Source organism: Apodemus sylvaticus, chromosome 3 (assembly GCF_947179515.1).
Source record: "Apodemus sylvaticus chromosome 3, mApoSyl1.1, whole genome shotgun sequence".
Classification (NCBI taxonomy): Eukaryota; Metazoa; Chordata; class Mammalia; order Rodentia; family Muridae; genus Apodemus; species Apodemus sylvaticus.
In genome coordinates this window covers 101,112,896-101,133,670 of record NC_067474.1, presented here as the reverse complement: position 1 = coordinate 101,133,670, position 20,775 = coordinate 101,112,896, and the positions used below count along the sequence as shown (strand labels likewise).

At 38.7% G+C, this 20,775-nt stretch overlaps 1 protein-coding gene across 1 annotated transcript in view; it reads right to left on the bottom strand.

Moving 5' to 3' along the window:
- Positions 1-20,775, bottom strand: part of Focad (focadhesin) — a 307,188-nt gene that overhangs the window by 152,158 nt on the left and 134,255 nt on the right. The window contains exons 12-14 of the mRNA XM_052176733.1: positions 2,193-2,297; positions 1,612-1,713; positions 975-1,105 (exon numbers count right to left, since the gene is read on the bottom strand). Of these exons, the coding sequence (XP_052032693.1) occupies positions 975-1,105; positions 1,612-1,713; positions 2,193-2,297 (338 nt within the window). The remainder of the gene's footprint in view (positions 1-974; positions 1,106-1,611; positions 1,714-2,192; positions 2,298-20,775) is intronic.

Sequence of the window (20,775 nt, the reverse complement as noted above, 5' to 3'; positions counted from 1 at the left end):
GGCTTTTAGTAATGTAGTCTGTTCTTACTTTATTGTACGTAATCACAGAAAAGAGAAAGAAATCCAAGTTTCTATTCTTACACATTCTGACTCAAGCTCTTCCTGGACACAGGAATGATGCATGTGAGCTGCAATGGTGCCACCTCCTACATACCCCCAGAACACTCATTTCCACTGGGGTCCTGGACAGAAGTGCAGCATGTTCACAGGAATCCTACAAGCCACACTCTAGCATGCATGTGAAGCTACTGAACTAGAAATTACATCAAATGCACCCAATCTAGTTCCTCTACTCAGCTTTAATTGACCTCATTCTAGGGTGGGCGTAGGAAGAAGGAACTTAAGCAACAGTAGCTTTGCTTATGTTGTTTCAGCCTCAGCTCTTCAATTTATCCCTAATCTAGACCAGCAGTCAGTTCTCTGCCTTCACGTTTTCATGAAAGACTAAAGGACAAAAGGAAATGAAACATCATTTTCTCCCTTGTTATACCATACTGTATATAATATCATACAAGTGACAATGAGCCCTTTCCTATTATAAGTGTTTACAAGAATCTGGCATAAGTGGTATTCTGTGGTACATATCTGTAATCTCAGCAGTCAAGAGACTAAAACAAGAAGATCATGAGTTGAAGGCCAGTTTGAGCTACTCAGTGAGACCACAAATCAAAAACAAAACAAAGAATTATGACAACAGTCTACTGCTTGGTTTTCAGACATTTATATACAGAAGAAGAGAAATGTCATGTTATGTCATTGTGACATTATAGTAACATATATCATGCTACAATAATATTAAATTATTACTCAGAAGGGGATATAAATACTCTACAAACTAATATGAAAGACCCAATTTGAAAGGGAAAAACATACTTTCTTTTGAAAAATAATGCATCCTTCTATATTACAAAAAGAAAAAAGAATTAAGTGAAAAGTGCCCTCTCATGGCATGCAGCCTACAGAAGTTGTCTTACCTCTTTTTACATATATCTCTGATGGACGCAGCTTTTGCAATCAGTTTCTCCCACTGCAGCTCCTTGCCCACAGAGAGGGAGGGTGCGTCAGACATGGCCATGAACCGCTGCAGTTCAGGGTACACACGATCCTAAAAAAAACATTTCACAAAAAAAAAAAAAAAAAGTAATTTGCTAACTCAAGCTGAATAATCAGTATCTTTTATGCAGCATTTTCACCTTTAAATCCTGCATTTGCATTTTGAAATTATAATGTATTTGTGCTAATCAGCAGAGAATAATGCTGTTATGATTATAGAGGTTTTCCTTACAGACCCGTGTCCTAGAAAACTAGTGGCCAGATCACACCCTTTCTACAAAGCCTCTAATCACAACCATATTTCTATTACTTTACCATACAAATGGAGGGACAAATGTCAGAAGTAGTGCAATAAGATTATTTTATGTCCTCAATTTCTGAGTCAAACACAAGTGACAGTTTTACAGATCAAATATACAACAATAAATCAAAATTTGTCAAGGTAGGCATTGATGATACCCACTACTACTACTAAATCTGAGTAGCACTGTCACGTGATTATTTATCTTCAGAAAAAGGAACACATTTAATATGCGACAAGTGCATAGCTAAGCTTACCTGCTTTTCCCACAGAGATGTCAACAGGCGTAACGTGATAGCTCTTAGTCGTGGTGTGGTCCCAAGTAGTTGAATTACCCGCAGGATCTGCCCTATGCATACCTAGAAAAATATTAAACTGTTTCCATGATGGAAGGAAACTTCAAGGTTGCAAAAGGCCTTTTAATGGATTTGTTATAAGTAAAACCTGGAGTGCAAGCTTACTTAGTTTGTACCCATCTTCTGAGAACAAGGGAGATAGCTTGGGGAAGAACTAATCAGCAATTTGGAGAGCAAAGGGCCTAATCTTAGAGAACAGCAAATGTGAAAACAGAGATTTAGAGATTTAAAAGGATTCCTAAATTTATCTGTAAACATTAGCTGCTATAAAACAAAAATAAAAGGGGAAGAAATAATCCTGGTAAAATTAGGTCCTAAAATTTCATAATATGAAGTAGAAATCAATACCAACCATTTAGGTTTCTACACTCCCAGAAAAAAAAAAAGCAACAGTCAATGGATATATGAAATAGAAATAAGTACCAATTATTTAGCTTTTTCTCACACACCTCTAAAAATAATCAGTCAAGTGATGTACTAACCTTGTGAACACCAAGAGTAGGCAAAGTATACAATATATAATTGTATGATATAGGGTCCAAGGGTCTTCCCAATTTGAACATCAAAACTGGAATCAGATTTGGCACCTAAGACAAATTTAAAGGACATGTAAATTAGGCCTAGGTCTGAGCTCTAAGAATCAATGCCCACCTCTTATTTCTTCAAAGTGAAAGTATGACTATGGATGAACTAGGTTTAGAAATGTCAGTTGTTTGTTATTAATGGCAATTTCATACTAATATTCCAACTCTATGATAAGGAACTTAAAACATGAGTTAAAACCTGTATTTCTTAAACAAATATGACCCCAAATAATAAGAAAGTTAATATATGGGCTACCCATAAGAAATTTATAGTTCAAACAGACAGCACTTAAGCTACACAAAACAGTAAACAACTCCACATAGAGATATATCCAATTAGGTTATTCTCATATGAAATAATTAAAATCAGGGTCCTACAAAGGAGGTGAGCAGTTTAACACATATCTATAAGCCCTTCTTTCTGTATCTATGCATTATACAATAAAATGAAGCATTGGTCACAAGAATAAATGTTAAGGTATTATTTCCCACATTGATTCCATTCAGTGACATGCCTAAAGTCACATGGTTGGGGTATGAGTCCTAAAAGCCAAGGATGCTGAAAGCTAGAACAATCTCAAGCATCTGTACAACTCTATAAATACACTGAAAGATACTAAACTATACACTTTCAATGAGTGAACTGAATTTTATGCATACTATAGCTTAATAAGACACTTTAAAATTCAATTCCAGAACTGGGCATTCTTGGTCACCTCCTAGAGACTAAAGTTAAGTCCTGTTGCTAAAGACACTATGTACTTCTGACACAGGACTCAAAGGATCTGAGCTGTAACTACAAATCTAGAAACCTCTTCCCTGTGGACTAGCTTTCTTAGTACCAAAAGGAGCTATGCAAGCTGCCAAAAGCAGGAAGCCATCAATGCTCCTATATAACTCATCTGTTAAGTCTACAGATCACAACAATACCCAGCATGGCAAGCTGTCTGTAAGGTGTAATAGTGGCACTCATATCTTAGTGGTAAAAAATCTATCTAATTGGACTAAAAGCCTGCTTACCAGAAGAAAAATCATACCAGGTACTATAAACTGACCCACCTACCCAGAGCTAGTGAGATAATGGATCTCAGAGGACACGCTACTATCACCTCTTCAGTGGATGACAAAATTCCTAACTGTATTCTTTTTTTTTATTGATATATTTTTTATTTACATTTCAAATGATTTCCCCTTTTCTGGGTCTCCACCCCCCCGCAAGTCCCATAAGTCCTCTTCCCTCCTCCTGTTCCTCCATCTACCCCTTCCCGCTTCCCTGTTCTGGTATTCCCCTATACTCTTGCACTGAGTCTTTCCAGAACCAGGGACCACTCCTCCATTCTTTTTGGACATCATTTAATTTGTGGATTATGTCTTGGGTATGCAAAGTTTCTAGGCTAATATCCACTTATCAGTGAGTGCATACCATGATTAATCTTTTGAGACTGCGTTACCTCACTTAGTATGATGTTCTCCAGCTCCATCCATTTGTCTAAGAATTTCATGAATACATTGTTTCTAATGGCTGAATAGTACTCCATTGTGTAAATATACCACATTTTTTTATCCATTTCTCCGTTATTCTAAATACTTATCATTCTTCCCAAAGGAAAATGGAGCCCTCATTCTTTATCAAACAAGTTTCTCTTTGGAGTAGACTGAGACCATGACAAAAAAGACTCAACTGGTGATACATAGAGGTGATTGCAGTGCGCCCAGCCCTACTGGATACATCTAGACCATAACTCTTGAACCTACATCTCAGGAACATGGAGGGCAGAGTGGGCAGAATGATTCTGAGAGTCAAAGAACTGGGAAATCTGCTGGGAGAGTCTTCTAGAAACAACAGAGATGACAGAGATGCTTCCCTTCGGATCCCTCCACAGTAAGGCTACCTAAACTCACCTGAAGGACAATGACAATATACACGTTAATGGGAAAGGGGAATCCCACAAGGGTCTACCCCAAGAGAAGGAAATATAAGCAACTAACAGCTAATGAGAGAGGAAGTTTATTTCTCCTGGCTATGAGCACCTTAATTCTTTATCCAATAATCAATCCTAAAATCATACAAATACTAACAATACTAAACAGAATTTACAGATTGTACTCACATATTTATACACATATATATGTAATAATAACAAAGAAAAATAAGGCACAAGTTTGAGAGCAGGGGCGTGAGAACCTTGAAGGGAGGACAAAGATGGAGAGAAAAGACGCAATTACATTCTAGTTGTTCAAAAAAAAAAAAAAAAAAAAAAACTTAGTACAAGGAGACAAGGATGGATCAATTCGCATTCTTCTGCATGCTGACCTCCAGTTGAACCAGCACCATTTGTTGACCATTGGATGTTTTCAGCCCCTTTGTCGAGGATCAAGTGGCCATAGGTGTATGGGTTCATTTCTGGATCTTCAATCCTGTTCCATTGATCTGCCTGCCGGTCACTGTACCAATACCATGCAGTTTTTAACACTATTGCTCTGTAGTATTGCTTGAGGTCAGGGATACTGATTCCCCCAGATTTTCTTTTGTTGCTGAGAATAGTTTTAGCTATCCTGGATTTTTTGTTATTCCAGATGAATTTGAGAATTGCTCTTTATAACTCTGTGAAGAATTGAGTTGGGATTTTGATGGGTATTGCATTGAATCTGTATATTGCTTTTGGCAAAATGGCCATTTTAACTATATTGATCCTGCTGATCCATGAGCATGGGAGGTTTTCCCATTTTTTGAGGTCTTCTTCCATTTCCTTTTTCAGAGTCTTGAAGTTCTTGTCATACAGATCTTTCACATGTTTGGTAAGAGTCACCCCAAGATACTTTATACTGTTTGTGGCTATTGTGAAGGGGGTCATTTCCCTAATTTCTTTCTCAGCCTGCTTATCCTTTGAGTATAGGAAGGCCACTGATTTGCTTGAGTTGATTTTATAACCCGCTACTTTGCTGAAGTTGTTTATCAGCTATAGGAGTTCTCTAGTGGAGTTTTTTGGGTCACTTAGGTACACTATTATGTCATTTGCAAATAATGATAGTTTGACTTCTTCCTTTCCAATTTGTATCCCTTTGACCTCCTTATGTTGTCTAATTGCCCATGCTAGTACCTCAAGTACAATATTGAAACGATAAGGAGAAAGGGGGCAGCCCTGTCAAGTCCCTGATTTTAGTGGGATTGCTTCAAGTTTCTCTCCATTTAGTTTGATGCTGGCTACCGGTTTGCTGTATATTGCTTTAACTATGTTTAGGTATGGGCCTTGAATTCCTATTCTTTCCAAGACTTTAAGCATGAAAGGATGCTGAATTTTGTCAAATGCTTTTTCAGCATCCAATGAAATTACTATGTGGTTTTTTTCTTTGAGTTTGAAAAAAAGGAAAAAAGATAAAACAAACAAAAGTGCTGGGTGCAGTGTCATACCACAATCCCAGCTCTGAGGATGCAGAGGAGGAGGTCTACAGGTTGGGGTGCTAATGAGGACTAAAAGTTTGGGGCACACCAGGGTTATATAGTGAATTAAAGCCTGTCTGGACAAAAAAACAAACAAACAAACAAAACAAAAACAAAACATGCTGTCCCTAAAGAACATGAAAAACATCTAGTTAAAATAATGTGTAATTCTTTATATAATCCAAATCTTAGCTTGATAGAACAAAATGTAATCCAAAAACTAATCTTCTACACTCGACATTTCAAAGGCTTGTATCCAGTATTTACTCTTTCTTCTATCTTAGAAGCCTATTTCTTCTAAGCTTCTTAGAAGGCATTGACTTTACTTTCAAGAAGGAAAAATGTCTTCTTAACCCTACCACCAATACATGTGACAGCTAAAAAATTAATTTGCTAATGATTCTGGCCACAGTATATCACGGCAGCACATGGGCTTTGCAGGCTATAACCTCACAGTACACAGCCAGAATTCTTAAGGATTTTCACAGGTAACAGGGCTTCCTGGAACAGAAACTCCATTGCTCACAGCTTGGACAAATGAAGGAAGACAATTTATGAACTGGCTTCTTATTTCCCATTTTAATTAAAAACAAAAGGTTATCTTAGATTGCCTTCCACGGGTCTCAATCAATTATCTTCTGTGTAACGGTTTCCACCAGGACACTGACAGATTCTTAGTTCTGGAAATGGCAATCAGTGCATTTAGTGGCATTTTATAAAACAGTGTATTTAATCATATGGCTTTTAAACAAATGTTTTAATTATATTGTCAGTAGATAAATAAAATGCTGTATGTATGTCCTAAAAGTAGAGTTGCTTTAAGAGCCATGGACCTCAAGAAATATCAGCCTTTTCTCTATCTGGTTCCATAAAAATAAAAAATATAAAAAATATATCAGAAATGTTTACACTAAATAATCTTTGATTCTGTATCATCTATATCATTCTTAAGACATAAAAGTTGAAACTGTTGCTCTTCCCCCAGTACATATGTCATGGAGGGCTGCCTTGTCTGGCTTCAGTGGAAGAGGATATGCCAAATGCTATAGAGACTTGATAAACCCAGGGAGTGGGAATACCCTGCTGGGACACCCTCAAAGGCAAAGGGAAGGAGGGATAAGGGTAAGAATTCTATGAGGGGGTACCAGGAGAGGGGGCAACATTTAAGATGTAAAAAGCAATGATTATGTAATGAAAATAGATAACTGGGGGAAGACATATTATTATTAATCCAATTATTGGATTATTATTAATCCAATTAGGTAGCAATGTAGGTTTTATTTATAGATATAAATAAAAATTGGGGTAAAAAAAGACATAGTAACCATGTAGGTAGAAAGAATGAAGCAAAGATACACTGCACTAGAAAAAAACAAAATAAGCACATCTATGAAAACTATTTCAGCCGGGAAGTATGGACTGCTGTTGTCCTTCGACACACAGACATGTTGTTTCTTTACTGAATGTCAGCACCAGCTCTCACACCAGCTGCTCTTCGAGCTTTTGCTCTTCACAGATAGAAACAACACAATATTTGGATTTTACTTCTTCTGCAGGTCAATAAGCTCTGTCCACTGTCTTGTATCTGTGGTCATAAAGCACAAGGCTTTCTCTTTTCAGATTCAGAGTTCAAGTCTTTGATGAACAAACTGATTTAAAACATGGGATTCCTCAGCAGAAATTTCATAGGCAGGTAGGAGAAAATGCATATTATTAAATGCATTTATGCAACTATGCAATTAAATGCAATATTAAAAAGGGGAATGCAAACCAAGAATACTGTAACTAGCAAAACTAACACAACATTTCAAATATCAGGGGAAAGAAAGGCATTCTCAGATATGTAAAGGCTTAAATGAGATCACCACTACACCTGTCTAAAAGGAGATGTTAAAAGAGAGCTGTCTTAAATGAAAAGGAATACACTAAGCAGTTACACAGAAGCACAGAAAACTAGAAAGTTCGCTGGAAAAGTAAATACAGACAGTCAAAATCCTATAAAATGGTAATGAGACATTTATCATAGAAAACACAGACAATGTTTTTGCATTTACTTGGCTGGAGATGGAGGGAGGGAGGGAGAGAGGGAGGACACCGTGTGCATGTGGAGGTCAGAGGGAAGGCTGAAGGAGTAGGTGCTCTCACTCAACTCTGTGGATTGTGAGGATCAAACTCACACCATCAGGCTTGGCGGCAAGCGCCCTTACTGTGGTGCCATTTTGCTGCCCCATATATATCTTTTAATTCTATTAAATGAATTAAAAGGCAAAAACATAAATACTGTAGGTATGAAACAAATAAAAGACACAGTAACAGTAACATAAAAAGAAAAGTAAATGGCAGGCTTTATATATTGATTGGCATTTATGTACACAAGGTATCAGCTGAAAAAGACTACTGTACCTAAATGATATTTTATATGATGCTCATAGTAGCTGTAGAGGAAATAACCATAAAAATACACAAAAGAAAACAAAGAAGGAATGTAATAATAAACACAAACAAACTAACTAACAAAAAATAGCAAAAGAAGTGAAGCAAAAAGCTCCCAGACAGACAGGAAGCAGTTAACAACTGCAGGTCCTGGCACACTAGTAATTTCACTTAAGGTTAAGGGATTCAGTTCCACCCAGAAGACAATGCAGCTGAGTGTATATGGACAGCTAGAACCAGATGATTAGACACTGCAGAGCACTTATTTGAGAGCTAAAGGCACAGGGCCAAAAGCAAAGAGATGCTCTACACAAGTGGTAATCAAGAAATAGTTACAATAACCAAACACATCAAGCAACAAAAAAATTAGATTTTTTTCTTTAAATCAACAAAGTAAAAAGTGAAAAAAAATAACAAAACTAACATATGATCTAGTAAACTCACTTCTTAACATTTGCCTATAACTGAACCGAGGACCTCAAGAAAATATTTACAAACTCATAATCACTGTAGCATTATCTACAATCATGATTCACAATTATTCACAACAGAAAGTACCATTTCTGGTTGGGTAGAGGAACACAGTGCTGTGTGTGCTATTCTGCTTTCAACAAAAAGGAAAGCCTATCATATGGAACAACTTAGCTGAGCCTTAAGGAATTATGCTAAGAGAAGCGAGGCAGGAACAAAGAAAAAATACCATGTAATTCACTTATATAAAGTACTGAAAGAGGCCAGGCTGTGAGCAAAGAGTAATAGTAGTTCCTAGTTGATACAGGAAGGAAATTTGAGACAGGGCTGCTCTGTGTAGATAGAGCATCAGTAATTAGCAATGAGAATACTCTTAGGATATATTATATAATATATCTACTGTATAAGAACATTTATATAGTTACCAATATTATACAATATTATACTTAGAAATCAGTTGAGATTGATTCCACGCTGTTGATTTTTATCACCCAGAAAAAAGAATAATGGATTTGTTTGATAAGAGTAAGAAAGGCTGGGCATCATGACCCAGCCTTTACACCCAGCACACAAAGGCCCAGCCAGCCAGATCTCTGTCAGTTTGAAGCCAGTCTGGAATATAGAGTAAGTTCCAGAAAAGTCAGTGCTACATCAGTCCATGTCTAAAATAAATAAATAAATAAATAAATAAATAAAATCAGAAAGGTTTTAAGTCTTGGTCAACTTCATTTGATATAACTTTTATTTTCCATAAGATGAAGCTGAAACCCAGAGGGATCTTTGTTTATTTGTAACCACAGAATGAAGAGGAGAATTCATGTCTCAATGTATTATTCATTTTTGGCAAAGTGACAAGAAACAAAGATTTTTAGACTGTCTATTACAGGAATATGGACTTACCATATGAGTCTTCTACCATTAAAAAAAAAGCAAGTGAAACATAAGTCAGCATGACCCTGGAATCAAGTACATTAAAACTAGAATATAATAATTTAACTCCAAATTCCAGGAAAAATATACATGTTGGCAAGCCTTCAAAAGGCCACACACACATAATCTTACAGATAGTTCTATAGCAAAAAAAAAAAAAAAAAAAAAAAAAAATCACAAGCAGCACTGTTTACTTACAGATTACAAAATAAAGTGCTATTTTGCAACCTCAGTCATAATGTATGAGACTATATAATGCTTAAAACTAGCCCTTTTTCTTAAGAGAGAAGGGGCAGTTATCACTAAATGAAAATATACAAATAAACACATAAAGAGAAAAATTACCAGTGAAAAGGAACAAAGAACATGGAAATCATCCAAAAGAAGAAAGAAGCAGACAAGACAGTGTCTCTTTTTTTACAACTTTCCAAAGTTGCATCTCCAACACTAGGCAAAAGCACTACAAAGTGGTGCTTTTCCTGACAAAAGGACAGTTTGTTACATTCACCTGCACAGGAACAACTGTGCTCTCCCTGGGTCTGCACACTGGGTTGAAGATGGGCACCTTACTAATGTAGGAGGTTTCCACTCAATTTTGGCAAATAGTTTAAGATAATTACATATCCTTTATTGTCATTACAAACAAACTCCTAATGTGAATAGCTAGAGTATGGTGGCATACACCTTTAATGTCCGCCCTTGGGAACCAGAGGTATGAGAACCAAGAAGAACATGAGAGTTTCTCTTGGACAGTAACTTCGAGAGAGTCAGTCTGGGGCTATAAGACAGTTGCTTGAGAAATAAAATGAAATGAATTTTAAAAATTAGCATTCCCAGTATTAGGAATCTTACATCTGAAACCCACTAAGAAGGGTGGATCACGGGGCAGTAAGCAACCTGATACTCTTGAGAAGGCAAGCTAGGAACCATTTATAAAATGATCACACCACCTTTACCTAGAGACAGTGAAGAAAATGAAAAAAATGGGGCAAGATTGGAGGAGAGGAGAATATGAAAGAATAGATGAAAGGAGAAGAAGGTGCACTGATGATTCATATGTTATTTGAATCCTTGTGCTGACCCGCTCCATGGCCAGTGAGGCTAAGTCTCTGAGGATCAAAGAGTATTCCAAAGACCTGCATGGGGAGCCAGGGCACTCCTGGCACTCTAACTCAGGTGCAAACAAAGCAGTACTCATTTCTAGCACTGAAGCAAAAGGAACAAGAGGCGAAGGTTACAGTGAGCCTAAGCAAACAGAAGAGGAGTGAGGGAAGCACCCAGTGCTGTCTTAGCATCTGTGCTCCTGTGAAGAGAGCTATCTCCCAGGCCTCTGCCTTCCCCGCAGAAGTGATGCAGACATGGTAGGGCACCCCCTTCACACCCTTGCTATCAAGTGCATTCACTTAGTCACAGGTCATGGCATCATTTCTCCAAGGTCACCTGGTGTCAAGAACATTGGCAACTTGCACTACCTGCACTACACAGTAAGCCCACAACTTCCTTACACAGGCTTACATGTCTTTGAATTTAAAAAATGCTAGTCCAGTTCTGCCTAAACCTTGGTCCTGTGAAAAATGGACCTAATTCTATGTAAACAAGTTTCTTGGCCACTTCTCAAAGACTATCAGATAATAATATGTATACTAACCTTACATCCGATAGAGGGCTAATATCCAAGGTATAAAAGAACTCAATAAGTTAAGTCTCCAGAGAATCAAATAACTCTATTAAAAATGGGGTACAGAGCTGAACAGGGAATTGTTAACTGAGGAAACTCAAATGGCTCTAAAGCATTTAAAGAAATGTCCAGCATCCTTAGTTATCAGGAAAATGCAAATCAAAACAACACCGAGATTCCAACTTACACCAGTCAGAATGGCTAAGATGAAAAACTCAGGGGACAGCAGATGCTGGAGAGGATGTGGGGAAAGAGGACCACTTCTCCATTGTTGGTGGGATTGCAAATTGGTAAAACCATTCTGGAAATCAGTTTGGTGACTCCTCAGAAAATTAGACATAGTACTATCTGCAGACCCAGCTATACCACTCCTAGGCATATACCCAGAAGATGCTCCTACATGTAATAAGGACACATGCTCCACTATGTTCATAGCAGCTTTATTTATAATAGCCAGAAACTGGAAAGAACCCAGATGTCCCTCAACAGAGGAATGGATACAGAAACTGTGGTATATATACACAATGGAATACTATTCAGCTATTAAAAACAATGACATCATGAAATTCTTAGGCAAATGGATGGAACTATAAAGTGTCATCTGAGTGAGGTAACAAAAGAACTCACATGGTATGCACTCAATAATTAGCGGATGTTAGCCCAAAAGCTCAAAATAAACAAGTCACAATTCACCCAGCACAGGAAGCTCAAGAAGAAGGAGGACTTAAGTGAGGGTGCTTTGGTTCCTCTGAGAAAGGGAACAAAATACTCACAGGAATAATAAGGGAGACAATGTGTGGAGCAGAGACTGAAGTAAAGGCCACCCAGAGACTGCCCTACCTTGGGATTCATCCTATAAACAGTCACCAAACTCCAACACTATGACAAGAAACGTATACCAAAAGGAGCATGCCATGGTTGTCTCCGGAGGGGTCCTGCCAGAGCCTTACAAATACAGAGGCAGAAGCTAGCAACCAACTATTGGACTGGGCCTGGGGTCCCCAATGGAGGAGCTAGAGGGTGGTCTGAAGGGGTTTACTGTTCCATGGGAAGAACAATGATTTCGGCTACCCAGTCATACCAAGACTCCCAGGGACTGAACCATCAACCAAGGGGTACACATGGTTACAGCCAAAAATGTGGCAGATGAAGGCCTTGTTGGGCATCAGTGGGAGGAGTGGTCCTTGGTCAGGTAATGGCTCAATAGAGGCCCCAACAAAGGGAAACCAAGGGGGGGGGAGGTGGGAGTGCATTGGGTGGAGTGGCATATATGTGGAGGCAGGGGATGGGAGGAAGGGTAGGAGGTCTTTGGGGGGGGGAAATCAAGAAAGTTTTTACCATTGGCAATGTAAATGAAGATGATATTCAATTAAAAAATAAAAAATAAAAAAGATTATAAATGAAAAGCTAAAATATAAATTTTATATCACAAAAAATGGGAATATGCTCAAATAGTTTCTACAAGCATAGGCATAAATGAGTCCAAGAATTTTAATACTTGAAGCACCTTTTTCAAAAATCCTTTATTTGAGGGGTTGGAGAAATGACTCAGTGGTTAAACATACTTGTTCTTGCAGAGGACCTGGTTTCAGTTCCCAGCAACCACATGGCAGCTCATAGCTATCCACAACACCAGTTCCAGGCTGACTTCTTGGCTACCAGGCCATGTACATGGTGCATACAAAAATGCAGACAAAACACACATATACATGAACTAAAATCTTAGTTGGATGTGGCAGTTGCAAAAGTGTACTCCCAGCTCCTGGAAAAACTGAGGCAATAAAATCTCTCGAACTCAGGATCTATAAATCTGGGACACACACACACACACACACACAGAGAGAGAGAGAGAGAGAGAGAGAGAGAGAGAGACAGTCAGACAGACACAAATGTGTGTGCGCACACATGCACACACACACACACACACACACATACACATACACACAATCACTCAATTCATTCTACCTAAAAAGGATATCACATCACACACAATTAGGCTTTTTAAGCTTAATTAATTCCTTCTTCCTCAATTACTTGACATTTCTAATTATAGCATGTGCTTATTGCTTAAGTAATTCATTGGAAAGCAGTCCACTGATAGGTAGTGAAAAGCTAATTATTTCCTCCACATAAGGAATGTGTAGGCATCAAAAGTAAGGTAAGTGTGGTATAATTTAGTTCTCTGAGATTCAATTACAGTTACATCACAACATCAGCATTAAGCAAATAGTCTTAAGCAGTGGTTCTCAACCTTCCTAATGCTGCATCCCTTTAATTCAGTTCCTCATGTTGTGGTGACCCCCCCAATCATAAAATTATTTCATTGCTACTTCATAACAATAATTTTGCTTTTTATAAATCATAATGAAAATATCAAATATATGCAGAATTTCTGGGATTCAGAATACCTGATATGCAACCCCTGTGAAAGAGTCCTCCTACAAACCATCACTCCACCCCCATGCAACCCTTCCACCCTGAGATGGGTAATGATGCAGAATCTCTTGTGTACTATATGGTCACATCACTTGTAAATTAAAAATTCTATGGCCTATAGGAAAGGGTATAATTGACGGTGTGACACCCCATGGGGAGAAAGAATTCTGGAATAGATCCAAGTGAGGCATTGGCCCAGGGAATATGGGGTAACCAACTACGTGGGCAGAAATTGGATTAGAATAAATTGAACTATAAGTTATATTCTACTCAGGAAATAGCCAAAGCTTTTGGCCTAGGTATCTGTCATTATTCCAGGAGCCTAGAGCGGGTAGGGAAAACTCGATTTTACATAAGAATCCACATGTTGTAAACTGATGGTCTAACTAAAGCTGTGCTGGTTAGCCTTGGAAGTCATTAATCATGAGACGGAAAATACAGACCAACAAACAGACCGATCATCTTTCTATGGCTACAGCTATCTAGCCTTATTCTAATCCAGCTTGAGTGCCTGATCCGCAGTGACTTCTTCAAGAACAAGTTACATAGTACTATCCAGCCCCTACACACTGTAGCATATTTCAGGTGACAAACTGAATCTCAAATAGGGGTGAGGACTGTGTCAAAGCAATCTAGCTCTGTGGCTGCCACTGTGCCTTACAAGGCCAGCAATGTCATCTATCCACCTTGTCATCCTCATACCTACATACAGGCTGTATTTGTAACATATATAAATGATCCCAAAACTCTTCTCCAGCTGCCTGAATTCCTGTCAGCAAAGTGGATCCTGTACTAATTCTACAATTGTTTTCTCTATAAATGGGTATTAAAAGCCAACCATTTGCAAAGTCAAGTACCTAACAGTATGATAATTATATTAATGTGGAACCAGAAAATTATACCTATCAGATAAAAAGTAAAGTGATGACAAAAGCAGACACATTCAGATTTGAACATATAAATTTCCCAACATAGCAGAAAATAAAGTCAACAATACAGCAGCTCAAAGAACACTACACTACAGTAAGGCGAATTCAGATAGTGGATCAATGGAGGTGTTTGAGGCACGCTGGCTATCCCCCATGACAAATGTGACTTCCTGGGAAGTCTAATTACTTTCTGGCTTCTGGCTCCTGACTATCTCTCAGGATAAGGGCCTACAGACAGAAAAAGTATGACAAGAAATTTAAACCATCAGAAAAATTGGCTGACCACATTGTGAAAATGTAATTACTGAAGAAGAAAAGGCAATATAATAAACTTTAACTCTGCCAGTTGCTAACATTTTGATAACTGAATTCCTGAAGGCATTAATTTCCTTCAATGAACAAATATAGCTTTTACATTTCTACCAAGTGAGCTCCTAATCAAAGGAGATATGAATGGTAGAACTAAAGTTAAACTACAATAATCTCTAAGTAATGTATTGCATGAACATTTCTCTTCTCGATTACAGAAAGTCAGGTATTTTTCACTGGGAAAGTGTTTTCTGTCGGAAATGGAACCAAGAGTATAAAAATTGTACAATGGGCTATAACTATGTACACACAACTAAGTAAACAACTATATACTGAAACCAGAGGAACTCAATATTTTTCATTTTAGTATAAAAGAAGAGAAAGATAACTCAAAGAAACCATGAGAATCAAGTCAGCTTCCTAGGTAAAAAAACTCAGCAGACTAACAGTGTAAACTAACCTTATGCTACCCATGTAAATACGGTGTGACTTCATACCTCAGCAGTGGAAAAGACAAGAATGGGTCAGCACAGTTGGCTAACGGTCAAGTCTGACTCCAAAGCCTTTCTTTCCTACTTCAATTATAGTGACATCAAAAGGGAACTTTTATACTCCATGACTCTATAAGGTCTTACCTCACTACTAAGGTCTACAAGAAAGATGGTAAACAAATGGCCTGAAAAGAATGTTACACTAACCAAGATTCAGAGAAAGATTGAAGTAACAGTTAACTTTTCTAAAGAAGAAAAAACCACCTGGAACACTGGGGCAGTGGAGTGCTGATATAAATCTCTGGAAACAGCGGGCAGCAGTGAAGACTAAGTGTACTGCCTGACGTGGACACTGTGAAGGAATGTGGAGGACTGTGATGTCCTCACTGCTTTGAGGAATGACCAGAAACAGATCTGGTACACTCTTATCTTGCATCATCTTCTGCTTCAGGGCAAATCATCAGACTAGAGATGAAATAAGCATTAGGAAGATGACACTGGCATCCATGACAGGAGCATGATGGGAGCATGATAGGGGTGGGTGATAAATTAATCAATGGAAGGCTTAGAAAAGCCAGTTACTACCAGGGAAGGGTAAACCAACAAGCAAAAAAAAAAAAATTCCACATGATTTTAGGAATTAATCCTAATGCATTATTTTAAAGAATTTAGGAAATGTAAGGTGAATATGAGTATGCTCCTTAAAAAGATAATTACTGACTAAGCATTAACAATGAAAGCTTTCTTAGAGTATGTTAGGGTCTGCTGTGGGACAAAATGCCTCTGTGAGTCCACTTAATGACAAGAGGTGTATTTTGGCTCATAGCTTCAGAGTAGCAATTCATGGCCACCTGGCCCTGTCACTATGGAAGTACAAAGTACAGTACGTGATGGCAGGAATATGTCATCAACCAAGTCTGTTCACCTCAGAGCTACCAGAAAACAAAGCAGGAAGTGGCAGGGAGGCTCCCTATCCCTTCAAGGGCACAGTTCAATAGCCTACTACAACCTACTAATTATTCCTCTTCCACTCTTCAGCAACTCCGGTGGTGTCACAGGGGCAATCAGGCTTTGAAGAAGCAGGCCTCTGGGACCACTTCCATATAACAACTACCACAGTGATAACTGATATGGATTAAGAATAGCACCCAGCAAAAAGAATATACCAAATTGCCTGGCCAGGAAGAAGCAGATTAGCCTGGCACACTTAGCTCGATCCCAGAACTCACACAAAGATGAAATAAAAGAACCTAATATGCAGATTATTGCAGATCCTCTAAAAGCACACTGTGGTACATGAACCTTTGTGCATACAAATGAACACACACACACACACACACACACACACACATGCACGCACACACACTTACCAGCCAATGGTTTAATATTCAAAAAAGGTATAATTTCTTAATACAAAGTCCTAACCGAGTCCAAAATGGGAAAACACTTAAATCTGAAACTTAAAAAAAACAAAAGATAGTAACAAAGATCCAGGGAGATGGCTTGGTTGGTAAAGTGCTTGTCATGCAAGAATAAAGATAGAGACCTGAGTTGAAGCCCCACCAACCGTGGAAAATGTCAGAAGGCACAGAAACACAACATCAGTGTGGAAGGGCAGGGTGTGGAGGAGACCTGAGGCTTACAGAAAAGCCATTCCAGCCGAATGAGTGCACTCTGGGTTCAGTGAGAAACTGTGCTTCAATAACTGGAAGTGACTGACAGAGACACCCAAGGTTGACCTCCACATGTTCCCGTGTACCTCCCCACATATAAACATATGCACATACGAGGTTAAGAGGAACTATAAGAACATTTAATTTCATTATTGTTTATAAGCGTGAATTGTAAGAAAACTAACTGTATTTTATATTAATGTTTGATATATATTCAAATTATGGAATATAAGGATACAGTGAAATAAAACACAATTCTGGGGGGAGTAATAGACTGTTTCTAAAGAGAAAGTTTCAAGTGCTGCTTCTGGTGGCTGGAAAGATCAGTAGATCATACACTGGCCTCCCGAGGAATAGGGCCTCAGTTAGGATCCTGAAGCCTGTGAGTGCCTATAATCCTATTGCACAGTAGAGAGGCAGAACCTGTGGCTAACTATCCAGCTAGCCTACTTGGTAAGTTTCAGGCCTGTGAGAGACTCTGAGACAGACAGACACACATACATACACACATACACACATACATACATGCATACATACGTAGATAGACTGACAGACAGATAGCTGTAAATGAAGTGCCTGAAGAACAATATCTGAGGTTGTTCTGTGTTCCACAGGTGGTGCAGGCTTGCACACACATTCACACACAATACAGACACACAAATACACACATATGTCATTAACACATAAGCAAATCCCCTCTCTTGTCTAGGTTATGCTTCAAAAATAACATCTCAAAATTAGACTGAATAGCACGTAATTCAGACTGCTTATAAGCCAATACAGAACACTAGGTTCCTACTCATGCTTCTCCAAGCATGTTTGAAATCTTTCATGATCAAATGTTTTTTAAAAGGATTCTAGCCCAGGGATCAGTAACCGAAGTGCCTACTTTAATAGGCATGAGCCCCATAACACGTGGAGAAGTGCCTTAGAGTGCCATGCCCTTGTAATCCAACACTAAGAAGAGATACAGGCAGACACTGTGGCTCACAGATCAGGCAGTCTGCCCACTGAGAACCAGGGTCTCTGGCCTCCGCACACTTGTGCATGACATGTGTCTACATGCCCACACGCATGCATAAAAATGAGTTTCTGATCTAGTCTCCTCTATATGTAACTGAATATCTTAAAAGATATGAGAAATCCAAATTTAGGAGATAAAATTTCTCCTAAAGTAATACATACAACTCCATGTATTGTTTCTATGTCAGAGTATATCAAATATGTGAGACAAAATTAAAACTGTCATATTAAAATATGATATCTGAAACATATACCAGGGATAAGCAAAGTTGAGTACTATTTCTTGTAACTAAAAGCAGGGAGAGGGGACAAAGAACAACATGGAAACTTGTATATCTGTAACACAGAACAGGACTGGGGACATGGTTCAGGGAAGAAGAGTTGGACAGGTATGAGAACCTGAGTTCTAACATGAGCACAGGCATAAGAGAGTAGAGACCACCAAACACGGAGGGAAGGAGAAGACAAGAGGAAGACAAGCAAGTATACTACTACACTGGTAAGATTTATCAGTGTATACACTCAAATACCAAAAGGCCAGGCACAGGAGTTGATGCCTTTAGTTTAGCAATCAGAACTCTGAGCCGTACACTTGCCATGGGTATGAGGCCAGCCTAGCCTATGCTGTTAGTTCTAAACCAGCTTGGGTTAGAGAGACCCTGTCTCAAAAAAATAACCAAATTTTTAAAAGTTGAAAGAAGAAAAGAGTGGAGATTGCAATTACTTATTTCAGTGCTACTATGTTAAAAATTAGAACAGTCCAAATTAACCAAATCAAAACTTAGGTATGTTTTTGCCAAAAAGAATTAACAGAGAGTTGCCTTCTACTGAAAAGCCTTCCAACTCTGCCCTTGGGTGGGATATTGGCAAATGGATCTGGGGGATATTCCCACTGCCCTTTAACTGTAAGAACCTAAATAACACCAATGTACAAGACTCCTCACATGAACAGCACCAAAAGCACCTTCATAGCACATGGCTCTCACATGCCCCACCATGAGACACTACATTATTCCCAACATCATGACCCTGTGCTGGAGGAATTAAGGCAGAGGACAACTGGAAACTTGTGCCTGATTTCCATGGGAATTAGTCCCAGGAATCAATTTCCTCATTTTTTTTATTTATTTATTTGTTTGTTTATTTATTTATTTATTTATTTATTTATTTTGGTTTTTTCGAGACAGGGTTTCTCTGTATAGCCCTACCTGTCCTGGAACTCACTCTGTAGACCAGGCTGGCCTCGGAAGAGAAATCTGCCTGCCTCTGCCTCCCAAGTGCTGGGATTAAAGGCGTGCGCCACCACCACCCAGCCTCACTTATTTTTAATATTATTTTAAGAGATCACATAAACACTGAGTTGTATGAGTTCTTCTACCAAATCATTAAACCTCTGTGTAAGTCTTGAGGACCCCTCTGACTCAAGATCTCTCTATATTTTGCTCTTAAAAAAAAAAGGCATGGGAGCCTACAGGTAGATGGTTTAGTGAGGAAAATGCTTACCGCCCTAACTTGAGGAGCTGAGTTTAAATCCAGAGTACTCATGTGCGGCTGAGCACAGCAGCAGTCTGTAAACCTAGTTACCTTCTGTGAAATGGGAGGGGTACACACGACTCCTCAGAGGCTCATGCCCTAGCTGGCCTGACATACACAGCAGATCACATTCAAGCAAAGTAGAAGGCAAGGAACAATTCCCTGTGGTTGTCCTCTGACCTCCACATGCAAATTGTGGCACATGTGCACCCACAAACATGAAAACGTGAGTGTGCGCGCGCGTTTAAGCACACAATTAAGCACATGCATCATAGCATCATACACACGGAAAACTGATAAAGTGAGTTCCAGTTTATAAAAAGTAGTGGCAGGGGGTGGGATAGGGATAAGAATGACTGAATGGTTATGAGTACATGCTACTCTTCCAGGGGATCTGGGTTCAGTCCCTGGCACCCACAAGGCCACAGCGGCTTATAACAACCCTTAACTCGAGATCCAGGGACTGCTATGTCCTTTTCTTGCCCCTAAAGACTTTCCACTCATGGGGCAAGTACACACATGCAGGCAAAACACACATATACATGATGGTTTTTTTGAAAGTTTTATTTTATTTTTATTTTTTTATTTATTATTTTTTATTTACATTTCAAATGATTTCCCCTTTTCTGGGTCCCCACTCCCCGCAAGTCCCATAAGCCCTCTTCCGTCCCCCTGTTCCTCCATCTACCCCTTCCTGCTTTCCTGTTCTGGAATTCCCCTATACTCTTGCATTGAATCTTTCCAGAACCAGGGGCCACTCCTCCATTCTTTTTGGACATCATTTAATTTGTGGATTATGTCTTGGGTATTCAAAGTTTCTAGACTAATATCCACTTATCAGTGAGTGCATACCATGATTGATCTTTTGAGACTAGGTTTCCAGATGAATTTAAGAATTGCTCTTTCTAGCTCTATGAAGAACTGGGTTGGTATTTTTATGGGGATAGCATTGAATCTGTAGATTGCCTTCGGCAAGATGGCCATTTTAACTATATTAATCCTGCCAATCCATGAGCATGGAAGATTTTTCCATTTTCTGAGATCTTCTTCGATTTCCTTCTTCAGAGATCTGAAGTTCTTGTCATATAGGTCTTTCACTTGTTTGGTTAGAGTCACCCCAAGATACTTTATGC